Here is a 13,727-nt window from a genome sequence, read left to right as displayed (position 1 = left end):
GGCGCGCTAAAAATATAAGCGGGAGAATGTTATCATTGCAAAGTGGTCAGGCTAATGTCTTGTGTTTATTCCCCAAGATTTATGGATAAGCTGTTTGATTTATAATTATTATATTATTTTCAGATTTCACTTACCCTGCTCTGCGTGATCATAGCTGTTCCTCAATTTGTGTGTTTCCCATTTGAATGGTCAGCTGCTGCTTGAGCTGGGACCTATAGGCTTCAGCTTCAATTTTGATGAAATTATTCTCTAATCGGTTGCATATATTGTTGTGGATATATCCCCTTTTGTCTCTCAGATATTTCACCTGTTCGCCAAAAATTACCAGTTATCTCTTTGGGAATGTCTGACACCGGTGCATCCATAGACGTGCCAGGTGCGAAAGCTTGTCAGGCGTAGCAACAGTAACTAAGGAGGGCGGGGCTTAGCAAACTTGAGAACTTGAGTCTGACCTTTAGGCCTTTAACCAGACATAGCTCAGAATACAATCCTCTTTAATTATTTTTATCCCATTAGCACCTGCTGGTACATGACGTAACTACACACACTGCAATGAGCATGATGTCTGGGCTATAGAAATATGACTTCCAGGGTTTTTCCTGGCTCAAAATGAGGCGGAGGTGGTAAAATCTTAATAATGTATTTTAATAATAAGGTAATTAAATGTTATTTTTCATAGATCATCATATAGCCTAATGTATTTTTGGCATTATTTTTGTGGGTGAAGCTTGGTACCTCAAGGGTAAGAAATTTTTGTACATTTTAAAGAGAAATTCATTAATCTGGTGCACTTTGAGTCACCCAAATCCACTGTTAAAAATAAAAAATTCCACCCGCAAACCACCCATATTATTTGATTTAGATATCTGCATCTGATCATCACATTACAATTATTCAAATTCTCAGTGTTAAGCATGATAATATGGTAACATATCACACTGAAGTTGGCTAATTAAAAATGAACATTTATTTAAAATAAAAGTTCTTCTTTTGGCAAAATTACATTTCTTTAATAGCCTAAACAGAGGCTTTACTATAAGGTTTTATTTTATTAAATGTTTGCTCCATCTTTCATTTCAAATTCTTAAATTTGATCAATATATTCAATTGAAATAATAAGACATTATGCTGTTTCCAATCAAATTAAATAATTTACATTGAAAAATGATAACTGTATTTAATTAGATTATTTTAAAATTTTTTGAATATACAAATAAGGAATGTTGAAAAGAATGATACTTTGAAACTAAACCGCCAGTAGGAGGCGGCAGGCGACCGTCTTAATGAGTCATTGAGTCATTCATTCAAACGATTCGTTCAAAAGGCTGATTCATTCAGAATGAGGCAGTTTATGAATAGGTAATTGAATCTTTGACTCAATCAATTTGTTCAAAACGCTGAATCATTCAGTAGGCTAATGAAACACAGCTGAGTGTTGCTGTGAGATGCGCGATGGTTCTGCAGTGATCTTTGTTTGGAACTATTTTCGCTGCAGAAACAGAACAAAAACAGTCATTGCGTCTAAAATGTAAGTGACTTAATTTGAACTATTTGTTTATTGAACTGTTATGAAATCAGTCTCGGTTTCAATCTTGATGGCATTCAGGAAAACATCACTCTGATCGTGTGTAGCCTAGGCTACACGAGCTTCAACAGCGCAACTTTGTTACCGTCAGTACAATAGGTAGGCCTATATTATTATCAACTATAGGCTATGAATCGCCACTTACATGAAATTAAATAAAACAGAATCATCCTCACGGTTTCGGTGATTCGGAATATTTTTATATAATTTTTTTTTATTTTTAAACAGGGCATTTGTCCGGATGGGCTACAATTCTCTCTCACTTTTCCCTTCAAAAAAGAAAGAAAGAAAAAAACACACGTGTCCCGGACAAAGTATATGGTCCCAGACAAGCTTTATTGTCGAGTCCTCCATATATGTTTTCCTTGATTGGTTTTCCATGAAGAGAACTACGTTGTTGAAAACGAAAGTAGACGAACGCACGTTCATTGCGTTTTACCGTGATGAGAGTTCCGTGTCTTTATTAAACTCAACACCAAATTATTTATCTGTCATCCACCCTCGATTAATTGGAATGTTTTTATTACTTATCCGCGCACTGTGCGCAGCAGCAGCATTATACGGTTTGAGAATGGACACAAGCGGTAACCGCAACAGAACCGTCACGGTGGAAAAAGTGTATCTGACCATGACTGTCTGTCCGAGTTTTATCGAGAGCCGGTGTAGCAGTCGATTCTGTTCCCTATCGGAATTCCTGTTCCCTTTACGCAAATCATACTACAAATCATGCGTAGTTGCCGAGTTACCATGCGTACCATCAGAACTGAATACGAGCAAGAGGCACAACTGGATGTACGGGAAGCCAAAAGGTTAAAAAAGGATTGTATTTTTTCCCGAAATTTAAGCGTTTTTTATTGTTTTTATTTGTTATTTTTATTAGAAGCGAATTTTCCCTAATCTGTAAATTCAATCCAGATTATTTCTTTTCAAATTTAAAATTTGACGGAGTGAAATCCGCCTCATAATTCTCTATGCAGGAAAAACCCTGACTTCTCAAAAAAGTTGCATAACAAGGACGCTAAAGAACGCAGTCGCAAGCTCTGGTCGCTAGAGTGTCTCTTGAGATCAGGGGAGTGAGGTTTACACACTATTATTGGCCTACATCCAATAATACATTCAGGGCTCTCAAGTGTCACGCATTGAGCGTGACAGTCACTCATTTCGGTCTTTTGTCACGCACTCCCGCCACACATTGTATTTCTCACGCGGAAAAACTATTTATGCTGCAGCGCCCAAAATTTCTCTGGCCGCGCCGATTTCACTATGGAACCGGCAGCCAGGAATCAAGCACGTCTCACCTAGCCGAGCCTGCCACTTATCAGCCAATCAAAAAAAAAAAAAAGAAAGGGGCTACACAATAGCCAATCAGAAAATAGCACTATTGTATCTGGGTAAGATTTAACGCAACAACCAATGAAAAAAAGCACATCCTGGAATTGTTAATGTGATTCTGCTACAGCGTCTTCGTTCAAAGTTTCGTTCACCCATAGAGGAAACCACTGGAGCTCCAAGCATCAATTTGAGCACAGAGTAAGTCATGATGATCTCCTGTTTTAATGTTACAACAAATTCACAACTTGTTTGACACAAACAGTGACAACTTGACTGCTGTTAGAGAATGTTTCCCAGATAATTAGCATCAGTTTTTCGTGAGTGTCTGTATCTAAGCCAACAGTTTTACAGCCTGTTAACACCTTCTCAGAACAAGTAGTCTAGGCCACACACGATGACTGATATATTGTCACATTATAAACATCTCTCTCTCTCCAAATAGGCTTAATAATTTTATTAGCACTAAATAAATTCAAGTGTATTGCATAGTCGATGTTATAGGTCACTTTTAAAATCATGTCATATTTTAGAATTATATCCTGGCCATGGATGCATTAATCATTGCATCTGTCTTTCAAAGATGTCAGGTAAAAAGCAATTAAGCATCCTCTCATTCGCCCTGAGAGGAAAGTCCCCTAAAAAGGCCAGGTTAGAGGGTGCTGTCCCAGAGAAGGTGGTGAAAAGTGTAGGCCCATTAGAGGAGGAGACAGAGGAAGAGACAGTGCAGGTGGAAGGCAACAAGTCCAAAAAGGCAACAAACACTTTCAATAAACAACACCAGTCATAACATTCTCTCTCTCTCTCTCTCTCTCTCTCTCTCTCTCTCTCTCTCTCTCTCTCTCTCTCTCTCTCTCTCTCTCTCTCTCACTCACTCACTCACACACACACACACACACACACACACACACACACACACACACACACACACACACACACACACACACGGAAATGGAATAAATACTTTGTATTTGGTATTTGAACAATTATTAATAACAACAACAAAAACAGTAATAATATTATTATTAATGAAACACCCCATTCCCGTGACCCGTCCAACCCCCCCGTCAGGAGGGTGGGCAGGGGCGGGGGTGGGGGGTGTGTCACTCTTGCCTGTCTTCAAAACTTGAGAGCCCTGTACATTACACTCACCCCCCTAAACCTCACCCCCACCCGGGTCGCGGCACTAAATGCAAACGGCCCTATTCTACCCACTCCGAGCAGGACTGGTCTCCGGCGTGGGAAGCGGGCACGCTAACGTGAAGGGGAGTGAGGTTTACACGCACAGTTCTTACTGGCCCATTACATATATTTATTTCAACTTTGTATTTTATACTTTCAGATTTTGTATTGGATTTAAATGCAATGTCTTATTTAAAGACGACACAGAGGACTATACAAACCACAGATGTACTGCTTTTTTGTAATTTACTGCAAACAGTTAACAGTACCAGTCAGGAAAATGTTTAGGTCTGGTGTATTATTTAGTGTTTTGTTTAGCTGTCGATATGTGTACGTTATCAAAGATGCATGATGGGTAAGAGTGCAGTTTGACCTGTAACTCTGATTTGACTGTTTTTGAAACATTATTTGGCTGTAAAGCTGTTATTTGAGGGTATCAACTGTAAGTTTCATAAACAGCAGGACAGGAAGAAACATTTGGCTTATAAACTAAACACATGCACTGAATAGCCCAGATATTTGTCTACTCAAAAGATAAAACCATGTTTCTATAGAAATCAGATTGCAGCAGGTTTCAGTTTGACTCAGTTGAGCTGCTAGTGTCTCACATTGATAAGACCGGCCATGTGAGATGCAGATTGTTTTATCTATTTTGTTATACACGTTCATTGATCATTGAATTATTGAATTGAATAAAAACAATTAAAATCAGCTTTACAATAGGCTCTCTAAACATGAAATTTAGTAATATTCATATAATAATCCACTCTAATTTTACGTATTTATCACAGTAAGGAAACTACGTTTGAAAAATGGTCAGTGTTAAATGATAAAATGAAGACTGTTTTCCACTGTTAGGAACAGTTTAAGTCTTAAGAGACAGAAGAACATGGTTATATATAAAATGATAACAAAGTTTCAGTGAGTGTATGTAATGTGTGTGATCTAGAAGGGTCAAGCGCTGTCGTGGGAGGATTCATATGCATGCAAGATGAATAAATTGATGGTTATCAGTGGGTTGTGTAACTAGATCAAGCGTTTCACTGAGCAGCTGAAGAAAATGTTTCACATGTTTGTTTTGTTCTGTTTGTGCTTCTGCCGTCTGATTGGTAAGTTTTAAATATATATTTTTGACTTAATAACAGTAGCATTCTTCACAGATGTTAAATCATTGAAAATAATGAACATTACTATAGAAATTTCAAACAGTGGAAGCTCAGAAAGTGAATCCTCCAGTGAGCTACTTTCAAATCTTCATTATTTAAATCACCATTTTTTGTCATCTCAATCATCTCTAAAAATGATAACCATGACAAACAACAAAACTAATATAAAATGAATTAATCAAAATGTGCAAGAAACATGTTTTATGTACTGATCTATATGTTCATATGTACACAAAGTGTTAAAAATATCTGGAAGAATTGAACTTTTCATGTTGTAACTGACTTTGTATCATACATTTATTTCGCTCTATGCCAGATGACTTTAAAAACACCATTAAAAATCTGTCTGTTCATGAATCTCACCCTTTCATTTTGTTTTGTGTGTTTGCTGCTGTTGTGAATGTTTTTTTAATTCACATTTAGTTAAAAACCTCAGCTGATTTCAGGCTTTGTAAACCATCAGAGGCCGTAATCTGTGTAAAATCTGTTTGTTCATCAGGTGTGTTTGGTGCTGATGAAGTGAAGTCAGTGTCAGTGATGGAGGGAGATTCTGTCACTCTAAACACTGATCTTACTAAAATACATGAAGATGATGATATACTGTGGACATTTGGAGCAGGGAATTCACTCATAGCTAAAATAAAAAAAAAGAAGAAAATCTTCTCCACATATGATGGTCCTGATGGGAGATTCAGAGACAGACTGAAGCTGGACGATCAAACTGGATCTCTGACCATCACAAACACCAGAACTGAACATGCTGGAGTTTATCAACTAGAGATAAATGGAGCAAAACTGACATCAAAAACATTCAATGTTTCGGTCTATGGTGAGTAAAAAGCTCATTTGTCCTGTCCACATTTTCTTGTTTTAATAGTTCACCCAAAAATAAATATTCTGTCATAAATTACTCACCCTCATGTCGTTCCAAACCTGCTTTCTTTTTTTAAGAAAAGTAGTGACGGATATATATATATATCTTTTTATTATTTTTATTATTATTTTATTATTATTATTTATTTAACTAACATTATGCCTCAAATATTTCAGATTGAACTTCGGATCTTTCATTTAACTATTTTACATATCAAATTATTTAATCATTTTATAGTTTTAAACGACAGAAACACAACCTTCAACACACTACACCAAAAATAAGATTGTTTAGATGCTCTTTCTTCTCTTACATTTCCCAGCTCGTCTGCCTGTTCCTGTCATCAGTAGAGAATATTCATCATCATCATTAAATTGTTCACTAGTGTGTTCATCAGTGGTGAATGTGTGTGATGCGACTCTCTCCTGGTACAAAGGAATCAGTGTATTGTCCAGCATCAGTGTGTGTGATCTCAGCATCAGTCTCTCTCTACCTCTGGAGGTGGAATATCAGGATAAAAACACCTACAGCTGTGTGCTGAACAATCCCATCAGCAACCAGACCACACATCTGGACATCAACACACTCTGTCACACATGTGCAGGTAGGCCTTTTGTGGTGATATTATTTGCCGTGCTCAGACTGACACATTCACTCACAATAATGACTGTCTCTCTTTTCCTCTCCTTCAGTTCCTCCAGTCTCAGTGTCTCTGATAGTGTTGATCTCTGCTGCTGCTGCTGGATCTCTGATGATTGTAACTGCAGTCGTGATCTTCTGCATCTGCAAGAAAGGTAGAAAAACAGGTTAGAAGAGCAAGAAATGAATGCAAGTCAAAATATTTATATTTTTCAAAGCACAAATTTTGATATAAGATTGAAAACATTGTAGTTTTAACACATCTGTGATATTTACAGTCCAGACCCAGGAGGAAGACAGAACTGATTCAGCAGTGTGTAAACCAACAACACGAAAAATGGTAAGATCATTTATGACTGTGTTGCAGTCAGTCTGATTGAAACTTGCTGATTGAAGTTTTGTTTACCTTCAAGGGGGTTATCTTCAAATTCTACAACATATTGAAGTGTTGAGCTATATTTCACTACAAGAATCAAACACAAGGATCTTGTTATTTAAATAGACCTAAATGTCTCATTTCATTAAGTGCCATTGTGCCTCATGTTCACACTCTTATTATAATCAGATTAGATCAGCATGTGAACGTGACATTATATTGGTTAAATTCGAAACATATGAGATCGTGTGAGATTTTCGTTATCTATTTGTTATCTAAGAGTATACTCTGACACTTCAATGATATTTCTCATTAAAATGCTAAAACACTCAGTGTTTGAAAAAATAAGATTTTCACAAGCGGTAGCATATACATTTTAAAACTCGTAACAAAAATCTCACAACAGATGAGATGCACATTTTTTTAAAAAAATCTGCATATTATCTATAAGGTAAAAAAAAAAAAGGGGCTGCAAACATTTATCCGCCTGATGTTGTTACAGCGTCAGGTATAGAACGTCTGCTAGAAAATACAGGCTAACTTTATATCAGGGGTGCAAAACTCAGTTTCTGTAAGGCCACAGCATAATTAAACACACCAGTGAAAAAATAAATAAATAAAAATCTACAAATGTTACTGCCACTCATCAACATAGACAGTATAAGAAATGGACTCAAAACTGAGCTTGACGACGTGGATGTGATGTGAGGATCCTGTCTGACAGTTGTAAGTCTTCTAGTAGCTGTGCCAAAGAAATCTGAATCATTCCCTCCGAATCTTGCAGAGACGGAGAGCGTGAGTAGGAGCTGTCCATGAGCTAGGAGCAGGAGCAACTTTATGACTCTCTATGGGCTTCTCCCTTGACTTTATCGGACTTTATGCCTCCATGTCCCCCCGATTGCTCGCAAGCTTCTCCTCCTGTCCATACGGTAATTTATTTACAGTGCGACAGAGAGTCGCGTGGTTATGCAATCGTTAGCCTATTTTTACAAAAACTGCTTCTACGGGGCCATAACGTAAGATACAAGGTAATGGAACCTTTTATACATTATTGTGTTTCTTTAGAAATAAACAATGGATAAATAGAGTCTGTAAACGCCTCAGATGTAAAGTTATTCGCTGTCAAAGTGACGCCAAAATGAATGGGAGTCAATGGATTGCTAACAGCAGGTGATGGCTTGCTAACCAATGGCGGCCCCCAGGGAAGGTACGTTTTCTGGGAGCTGGATTACCCCCTTGCTCATCAACAGAAGATGTTACAGTTGCTAGGCGACAACAACAAAAACAATCCTCCGTAGGCTAGAGCGTCTCATTTTATAACACTCAGTCTGACCTTCATGTCCTTCAAAGGATGTCGCCTCTGAATTGAGACCAAGCCCAGCTCCAGCTTTGAGGTGTAAGGTGGGCTGGGGTTCTAACTTTGTTCATTATTTATATTTATATTTATTTTAAAATTTTACAAATTGTGTTACTAATTGTACAAATTGTTGGTACTTTATTTTATAACAAAAGAAGCAGGTCTTAAGGGACTCTATATAGACACAGAACTCAACGCTAAAGCCCAATTTATACTTCTGCGTCGAACTCACGCCATAGCTACGTCGTACCCTGACTGTCACGGAGTCAACAGAGCCATCACTTCTGCCCACTGCACCTGATCACTGCACTCTGACCACTAGATCACTGTCACCTGAGTTCTGATCACCTGCACCTGCACATCATGATTGCACTCCCTTTATCAGTCACTGTTTCCTGCACCTCTGTGTCTGGTCTCATTTCTACACGATTCAGACTTCTTACCTACCTGTGGATCTACTTACCCATAGTCCAGTTGTTTCCCATCGTCTCTGTCCTTCGTCGACTCGCCCTGTGTTTCATTGTCATCGTCATCACCTCCAAAGACATTATTCAAGTTCAGCTAAGTGTTCACCTTATCAGCATTGCTTTCATCGTTCATCTCATCTTGCATCGCTCACTCTGCACTTAATAAAGTTTGTTTGTTTGTAACACTCTACCTTGTCTGCCTTCTTTTATGGATGTGACACAGATGTGCACCTCTCCAAAGATTTAACAACGCATCAATTCTACGTGGACAAAAGCGCTGTGATTGGTCTGCTAGCACCGCTCCCTCGGTTTCACATGCTCCCTCTGCAGTTGTAATTGCACGTCAACACGGACAACGACGCAGAAGTATAAATGAAAACCAACGCGTAGTCTATAGCGTAGAGGCTCCGGCGTCGCAAAAGTATAAATCAGCCTTAAGGAGTTTATGGTTAGGCCTACTTGCCCTGCCAAAATTTTCACTAGCTTCACTAACAGAACAAAGATACAAATTAAATAAACAAATTTCAGGTAGGTCTAACTGTATTCAGGTATAAAATACTATAATGTATGAATTGAACATTTATTGATCCTTATTAAATCTAAGGTAGTGATTTAGGGGCAGGTGTATTAAGCTACTGTCACTTTAAGAACAAATGCACAGATCTGACACATTTCAGATATACTCCCAACTGTTTAAGTTCATTAAGACTTTTTTATTTTACATCAGTTAAGCCAAATGCCATTTTGTCTTAATTTTGTGTGTACACATCCGTTTAAGCGGATGAGAAAAGACACAAAGAACTCAGTTCAGTAGTGCTGACTCGATGTAGCACCAATGCTATATTTTTTCTATATATCCTACGAATTTTTTTAACAAGTATTCATTACTTCAATGAGCTCATTGATTCTGCCTTAAATTAATACATTGTTTAAATTAATACATTATTAGCCAACTGTGTGATTTGTATATGTACATTTCTGAGATACATAACTTGGACACAGTCACCTCTGATGTTGCCAGATCAATCTAAATTTTAATGTGGACTCATGCATTTTCTGCAAAGCTGCTTTGAAACTATATGTATTGTGAAAAGCGCTCTACAAATAATTGTGAATTTAATTTAATTTAATTGAACATGTCTGCGCACAGAAAACATGCTGTGGTTACCCAACTGAGTTTTTTTTTCGAGTCTTCTTGCGCGTGAACGGTTTAAAATCATTTGAACGTTTATGACAATTTCTAATATTGCTTTTCTAAATAACAAGTGGAATTTTGATATCAAGCAGCGAAAACCCAATCTCACTCAAAATCTGGTGCTGAATTGAACATCACACCAATTTTACAATCAGTCCTTGTTCGGCATGGGGCCAGGGTGGGCCAAACTCCTCCTGATTGGGTGGGCCATGCCAACTCTTGCCCCCCTGTGGAGCCGGGCCTGATTGAGCCTATATGTGTGTTGGAGCAGAGCTGGAACTAAGCTCTGCAAGGCTGTGGCCCACTAGGAATTGGGTTTTGCACCACTTCTCTATATGCTTGCTATTATTAGCAAATCAATAATTTTACAGACACTTTAATAAGGTATATTCTTTTTAAAGGTTGGTCTGCAATTAATGTTCACTTTGCATCAGCAGTTCCTGATTGTGTTTTTGTTTGCTTGCAGAAATCAAAGAAAGAGGATGTGTATGTAAATGTCCCTTAAAATTGATGATCAAATACTGGATCTACTGGATCTGATGTTAGAGCTCATACGGGCCCTGACTCACAACCTTTGGTTTCTCACAGAATCTCTGTTTTGCTTTTGATCTTTCTATGACATTGTTTGATCACATCTGGGTTCTTTCACATCACAAGTTGTTATTGTGATTCTGATATTGTGTTGCTCTGTATTAGTACTGTATGTAGTGCTTCACAAATAGTACAGCATCCAGAAACTCAAATAAATGTTTTTTAGCTTAACAAAATTTACTAACTTTATTAAATATTGAACCCAGCCTTCACTGTGCTTTTACATTTGTCATTCTTTTTAAATTGAGTATTGAATGCGTTGCATATAGGTTTACAGAAGCGTAGTCTGTAAATGCGTTTTTATACCCCCCAAAAACTCTAGATTATAAATATTTCATTGGTCATGCCAATCACAGATTGCCTAACCTACCCCAAACGCTAGGGCCCTGATATAGCGAACAAAATCAGGCCAAAACGAATCAGTTCGAAACTGCTTGCCAAAGCAAAGTTCCGGAAAAGTTGGCTGGTAAACACCTTTGTACTACCTTTGGTCTGTAGCGATAATGTAGGTAGGTGTGTGCTGAGGCTCCGCCTTCTTTTACATGAAAATCTTTTCTGGTTTATTTCTCCTGTTCAGTCCATCCAGGTCAGACGTTGATATGAAATGAAATAGTAGAAAATGAAATTGTACTGAGACACTGACACTGTTTTTCATGTTTACAGTAAAGCTGCTTATTTTAAGCAATCTAATGTATAAAGTGCTATATATAAATAAATGTGACGTAAATGTGCAGAATTGCAGAGCTTGTGCAAACATATCCATGTTTCTATGATAATGAGATGGTTTTCTTATGCTTGATTAAAATGCTCAGTGGCGTCATGCCCATTCAAAGTGAGGGGGCACGTGCCCCCTCAGATTTTTCCTCCCTGATCATTTTTTTGTCACAACTTTATTCCTATTATGCTCCATAATATACCAGAGCCTATAACGACTCAAATGTATTCTTTTGGATGTGTAATAAATCGGTCAGCATCAGCCCGCCCCTTTTTCCTAATATGGTGTCTGTGTATATTAAATCTAGAGCGCTCTAGAATCTTTGCTGTGTATGTTCAAGCAACTCACTCGTCTCGCACGTTGAGCTGGCAATGTTTTACAGATGGTCTTGAAGTGGTAAGTGGGCAAAGCAACAAATCGGCATTGAATTAGTTATCGGATGATATTAAAAGGTAGTGGGATTATTTGTGGTTGACCTGGAAATTTTAACTTGATCAAAAAGTTATGGATTTGATATTAGCTGCGAATTCAGAGCATTAACTTAAGTTGTGTCAGTGTAACGTTATCGATAGCTAGCCTAGTCTAACCGTAAACTAGTTGGCTAACGTTACTGCCATACAAAGCTATAGTAACGTTATCTGATCGGTTTTGAAACATTGAAACACCCACCTGAGGAATGGTTTTGCAACAGTTGTTACCCAGAATCATAAATCCAATGGCTAGCTATAGCCCTTCTGTCTGGTTCATAGGTTGAATGTACAAGTTACAAGTTACTAGCTTTTCTGTTAGCTCATAAATTACTCTTTACATTCCTTATTTAAAATATAATAATGAGCAGTGTAACTACAGTATTTCAATGATTTTACTAAAGTAATGTTACATATTACATTTGATTTGATTACTTTTTTACATTTCTGTCAAATATTAACCATTTTCAAATAAACGGGGTAGTGTTAACCTTATTCAGCACTGAAATCTGTCAAACTTCTTTCAAAGTCCTTCATCACATATTAATATTAAAATAACTTAATTTCAGAGCGCCACAAAGTCAGACCTCAGCACCTTTATGTCCCTTTAATGTAAGATCGTTCTTAGGTCACATACCAATTTAAAATCATAACATAAAAACTGCAATGGTACTGTTTTTAAAATCATGTGTAGTAGGCCTAAGTGTACAGTAAGTGTGTGTGTAAACATGCTTTAATGAAGTAGACTTCAAAAGCTTTTGAATTTGAGCTTACAGTTCTTTCATCAACCTGTCTTTTACATAAACTTACAAAATAGATACTTTAACTTAGTCCTCAGATAGAGGAGGGTTGCTGCTAGCTCCGTTAAGGTATTTCTGTCCCTCCCAAACTGCATTAAAATGGTATGTTTAGCAGCCAGAATTTAAAAATTTTCAGGGGGAGAAACCCCCTGACCCCTCCTAACATGATCCATATCACCCGTCAGAAAACAATTGCAATGTCTCAGATTGCTGTTTCTCAACTTTGTTGTGTGTTTATTTTGTTATTGAGAGAAAGCATGCGGCACATATTTACATATTAATCTAACGCAGTGTCAGATGTTCGATTACAGTATATCACTGCTCACGTATTTCGAACTTCATTCATTCTAAATGAAGAACGAAAATAAATTATCTTTATTCTTTAAAAGTAAAAGTCTTTCTAATAGGAAAACATTTAACTTGAACACTTAGATAATGATGGTTACAATCACTTTAGCTTTCAACATACTAATCAGTGTATTAGCAAATGCCATTGCACACCTTCAGGTGATAGGTGCATGGGAAAAAAATAGCAATTATATAGGTCAAAAAATCTACAAAAAACAAAAACAAAGACCTCCCGCACACTATCAGTACTTGCAAAAACGTATCAAAAATATTTATTAGCAACGTTTCGGTCTCACGACCTTCATCAGGCATATACAAATATTCAAACTCAATCCCTTTAAAATAATCACATGACCAATCAATGAACAGATCCATTTGTAACCAATTTATCTCAATGACTGAATACATAATTAACACCACATCATCATAAACAGGTACAAACATAATAGTGACTAATATCAAAGTAAAAAAAAAAACACTTTATAACATCACAATAAATAATGCTTCATCATTCATCCCCCTAGGCCTAGGTGATAAAGTCTGAAGGGTAAAAATCCAAAACAGTTCACGTCTCTGTAAGAGCACTTCAATATCGCCCCCTCTAGATGGCACACTCACTTTTTCAATCCCACAAAA

General features: G+C 37.2%; 3 protein-coding genes and 1 long non-coding RNA gene across 3 annotated transcripts in view; 2 read left to right on the top strand and 2 right to left on the bottom strand.

Annotated features, from left to right (window-relative positions):
• The window catches only part of LOC307169827 (cell adhesion molecule CEACAM1-like), a 444,926-nt gene that overhangs the window by 309,628 nt on the left and 121,571 nt on the right, over positions 1–13,727 (bottom strand). The gene's annotated exons all lie outside the window — the stretch shown is intronic.
• The window catches only part of LOC307169900, a 351,093-nt gene that overhangs the window by 309,644 nt on the left and 27,722 nt on the right, over positions 1–13,727 (top strand). The gene's annotated exons all lie outside the window — the stretch shown is intronic.
• Positions 1–13,727, bottom strand: part of LOC307169866 (uncharacterized protein) — a 114,743-nt gene that overhangs the window by 89,176 nt on the left and 11,840 nt on the right.
• LOC307169870 (SLAM family member 5-like) lies at positions 5,102–12,070 on the top strand. Its single transcript, XM_079890752.1, has 6 exons — positions 5,102–5,205; positions 5,762–6,091; positions 6,459–6,740; positions 6,829–6,942; positions 7,054–7,115; positions 10,637–12,070. The coding sequence occupies exons 1-6, from the start codon at positions 5,157–5,159 to the stop codon at positions 10,673–10,675; spliced, it is 876 nt and encodes a 291-aa protein (XP_079746878.1). The 5' UTR covers positions 5,102–5,156; the 3' UTR covers positions 10,676–12,070.

The sequence above is a fragment of the Squalius cephalus genome (genome assembly GCF_949319135.1).
Source record: "Squalius cephalus genome assembly, chromosome: 13".
Taxonomy (NCBI): domain Eukaryota; kingdom Metazoa; phylum Chordata; class Actinopteri; order Cypriniformes; family Leuciscidae; genus Squalius; species Squalius cephalus.
The sequence above is the reverse complement of the archived record's forward strand: the minus strand, read 5'-3'. Positions and strand labels throughout refer to the sequence as shown.

Coding starts and splice junctions, on each gene's coding strand:
- LOC307169870 (XM_079890752.1), top strand. CDS start 5,157: ATGTTTCACATGTTTGTTTTGTTCTGTTTGTGCTTCTGCCGTCTGATT. Junction 5,206..5,761: donor GTGCTTCTGCCGTCTGATTG/GTAAGTTTTAAA, acceptor TTTGTTCATCAG/GTGTGTTTGGTGCTGATGAA. Junction 6,943..7,053: donor CAAGAAAGGTAGAAAAACAG/GTTAGAAGAGCA, acceptor TGATATTTACAG/TCCAGACCCAGGAGGAAGAC.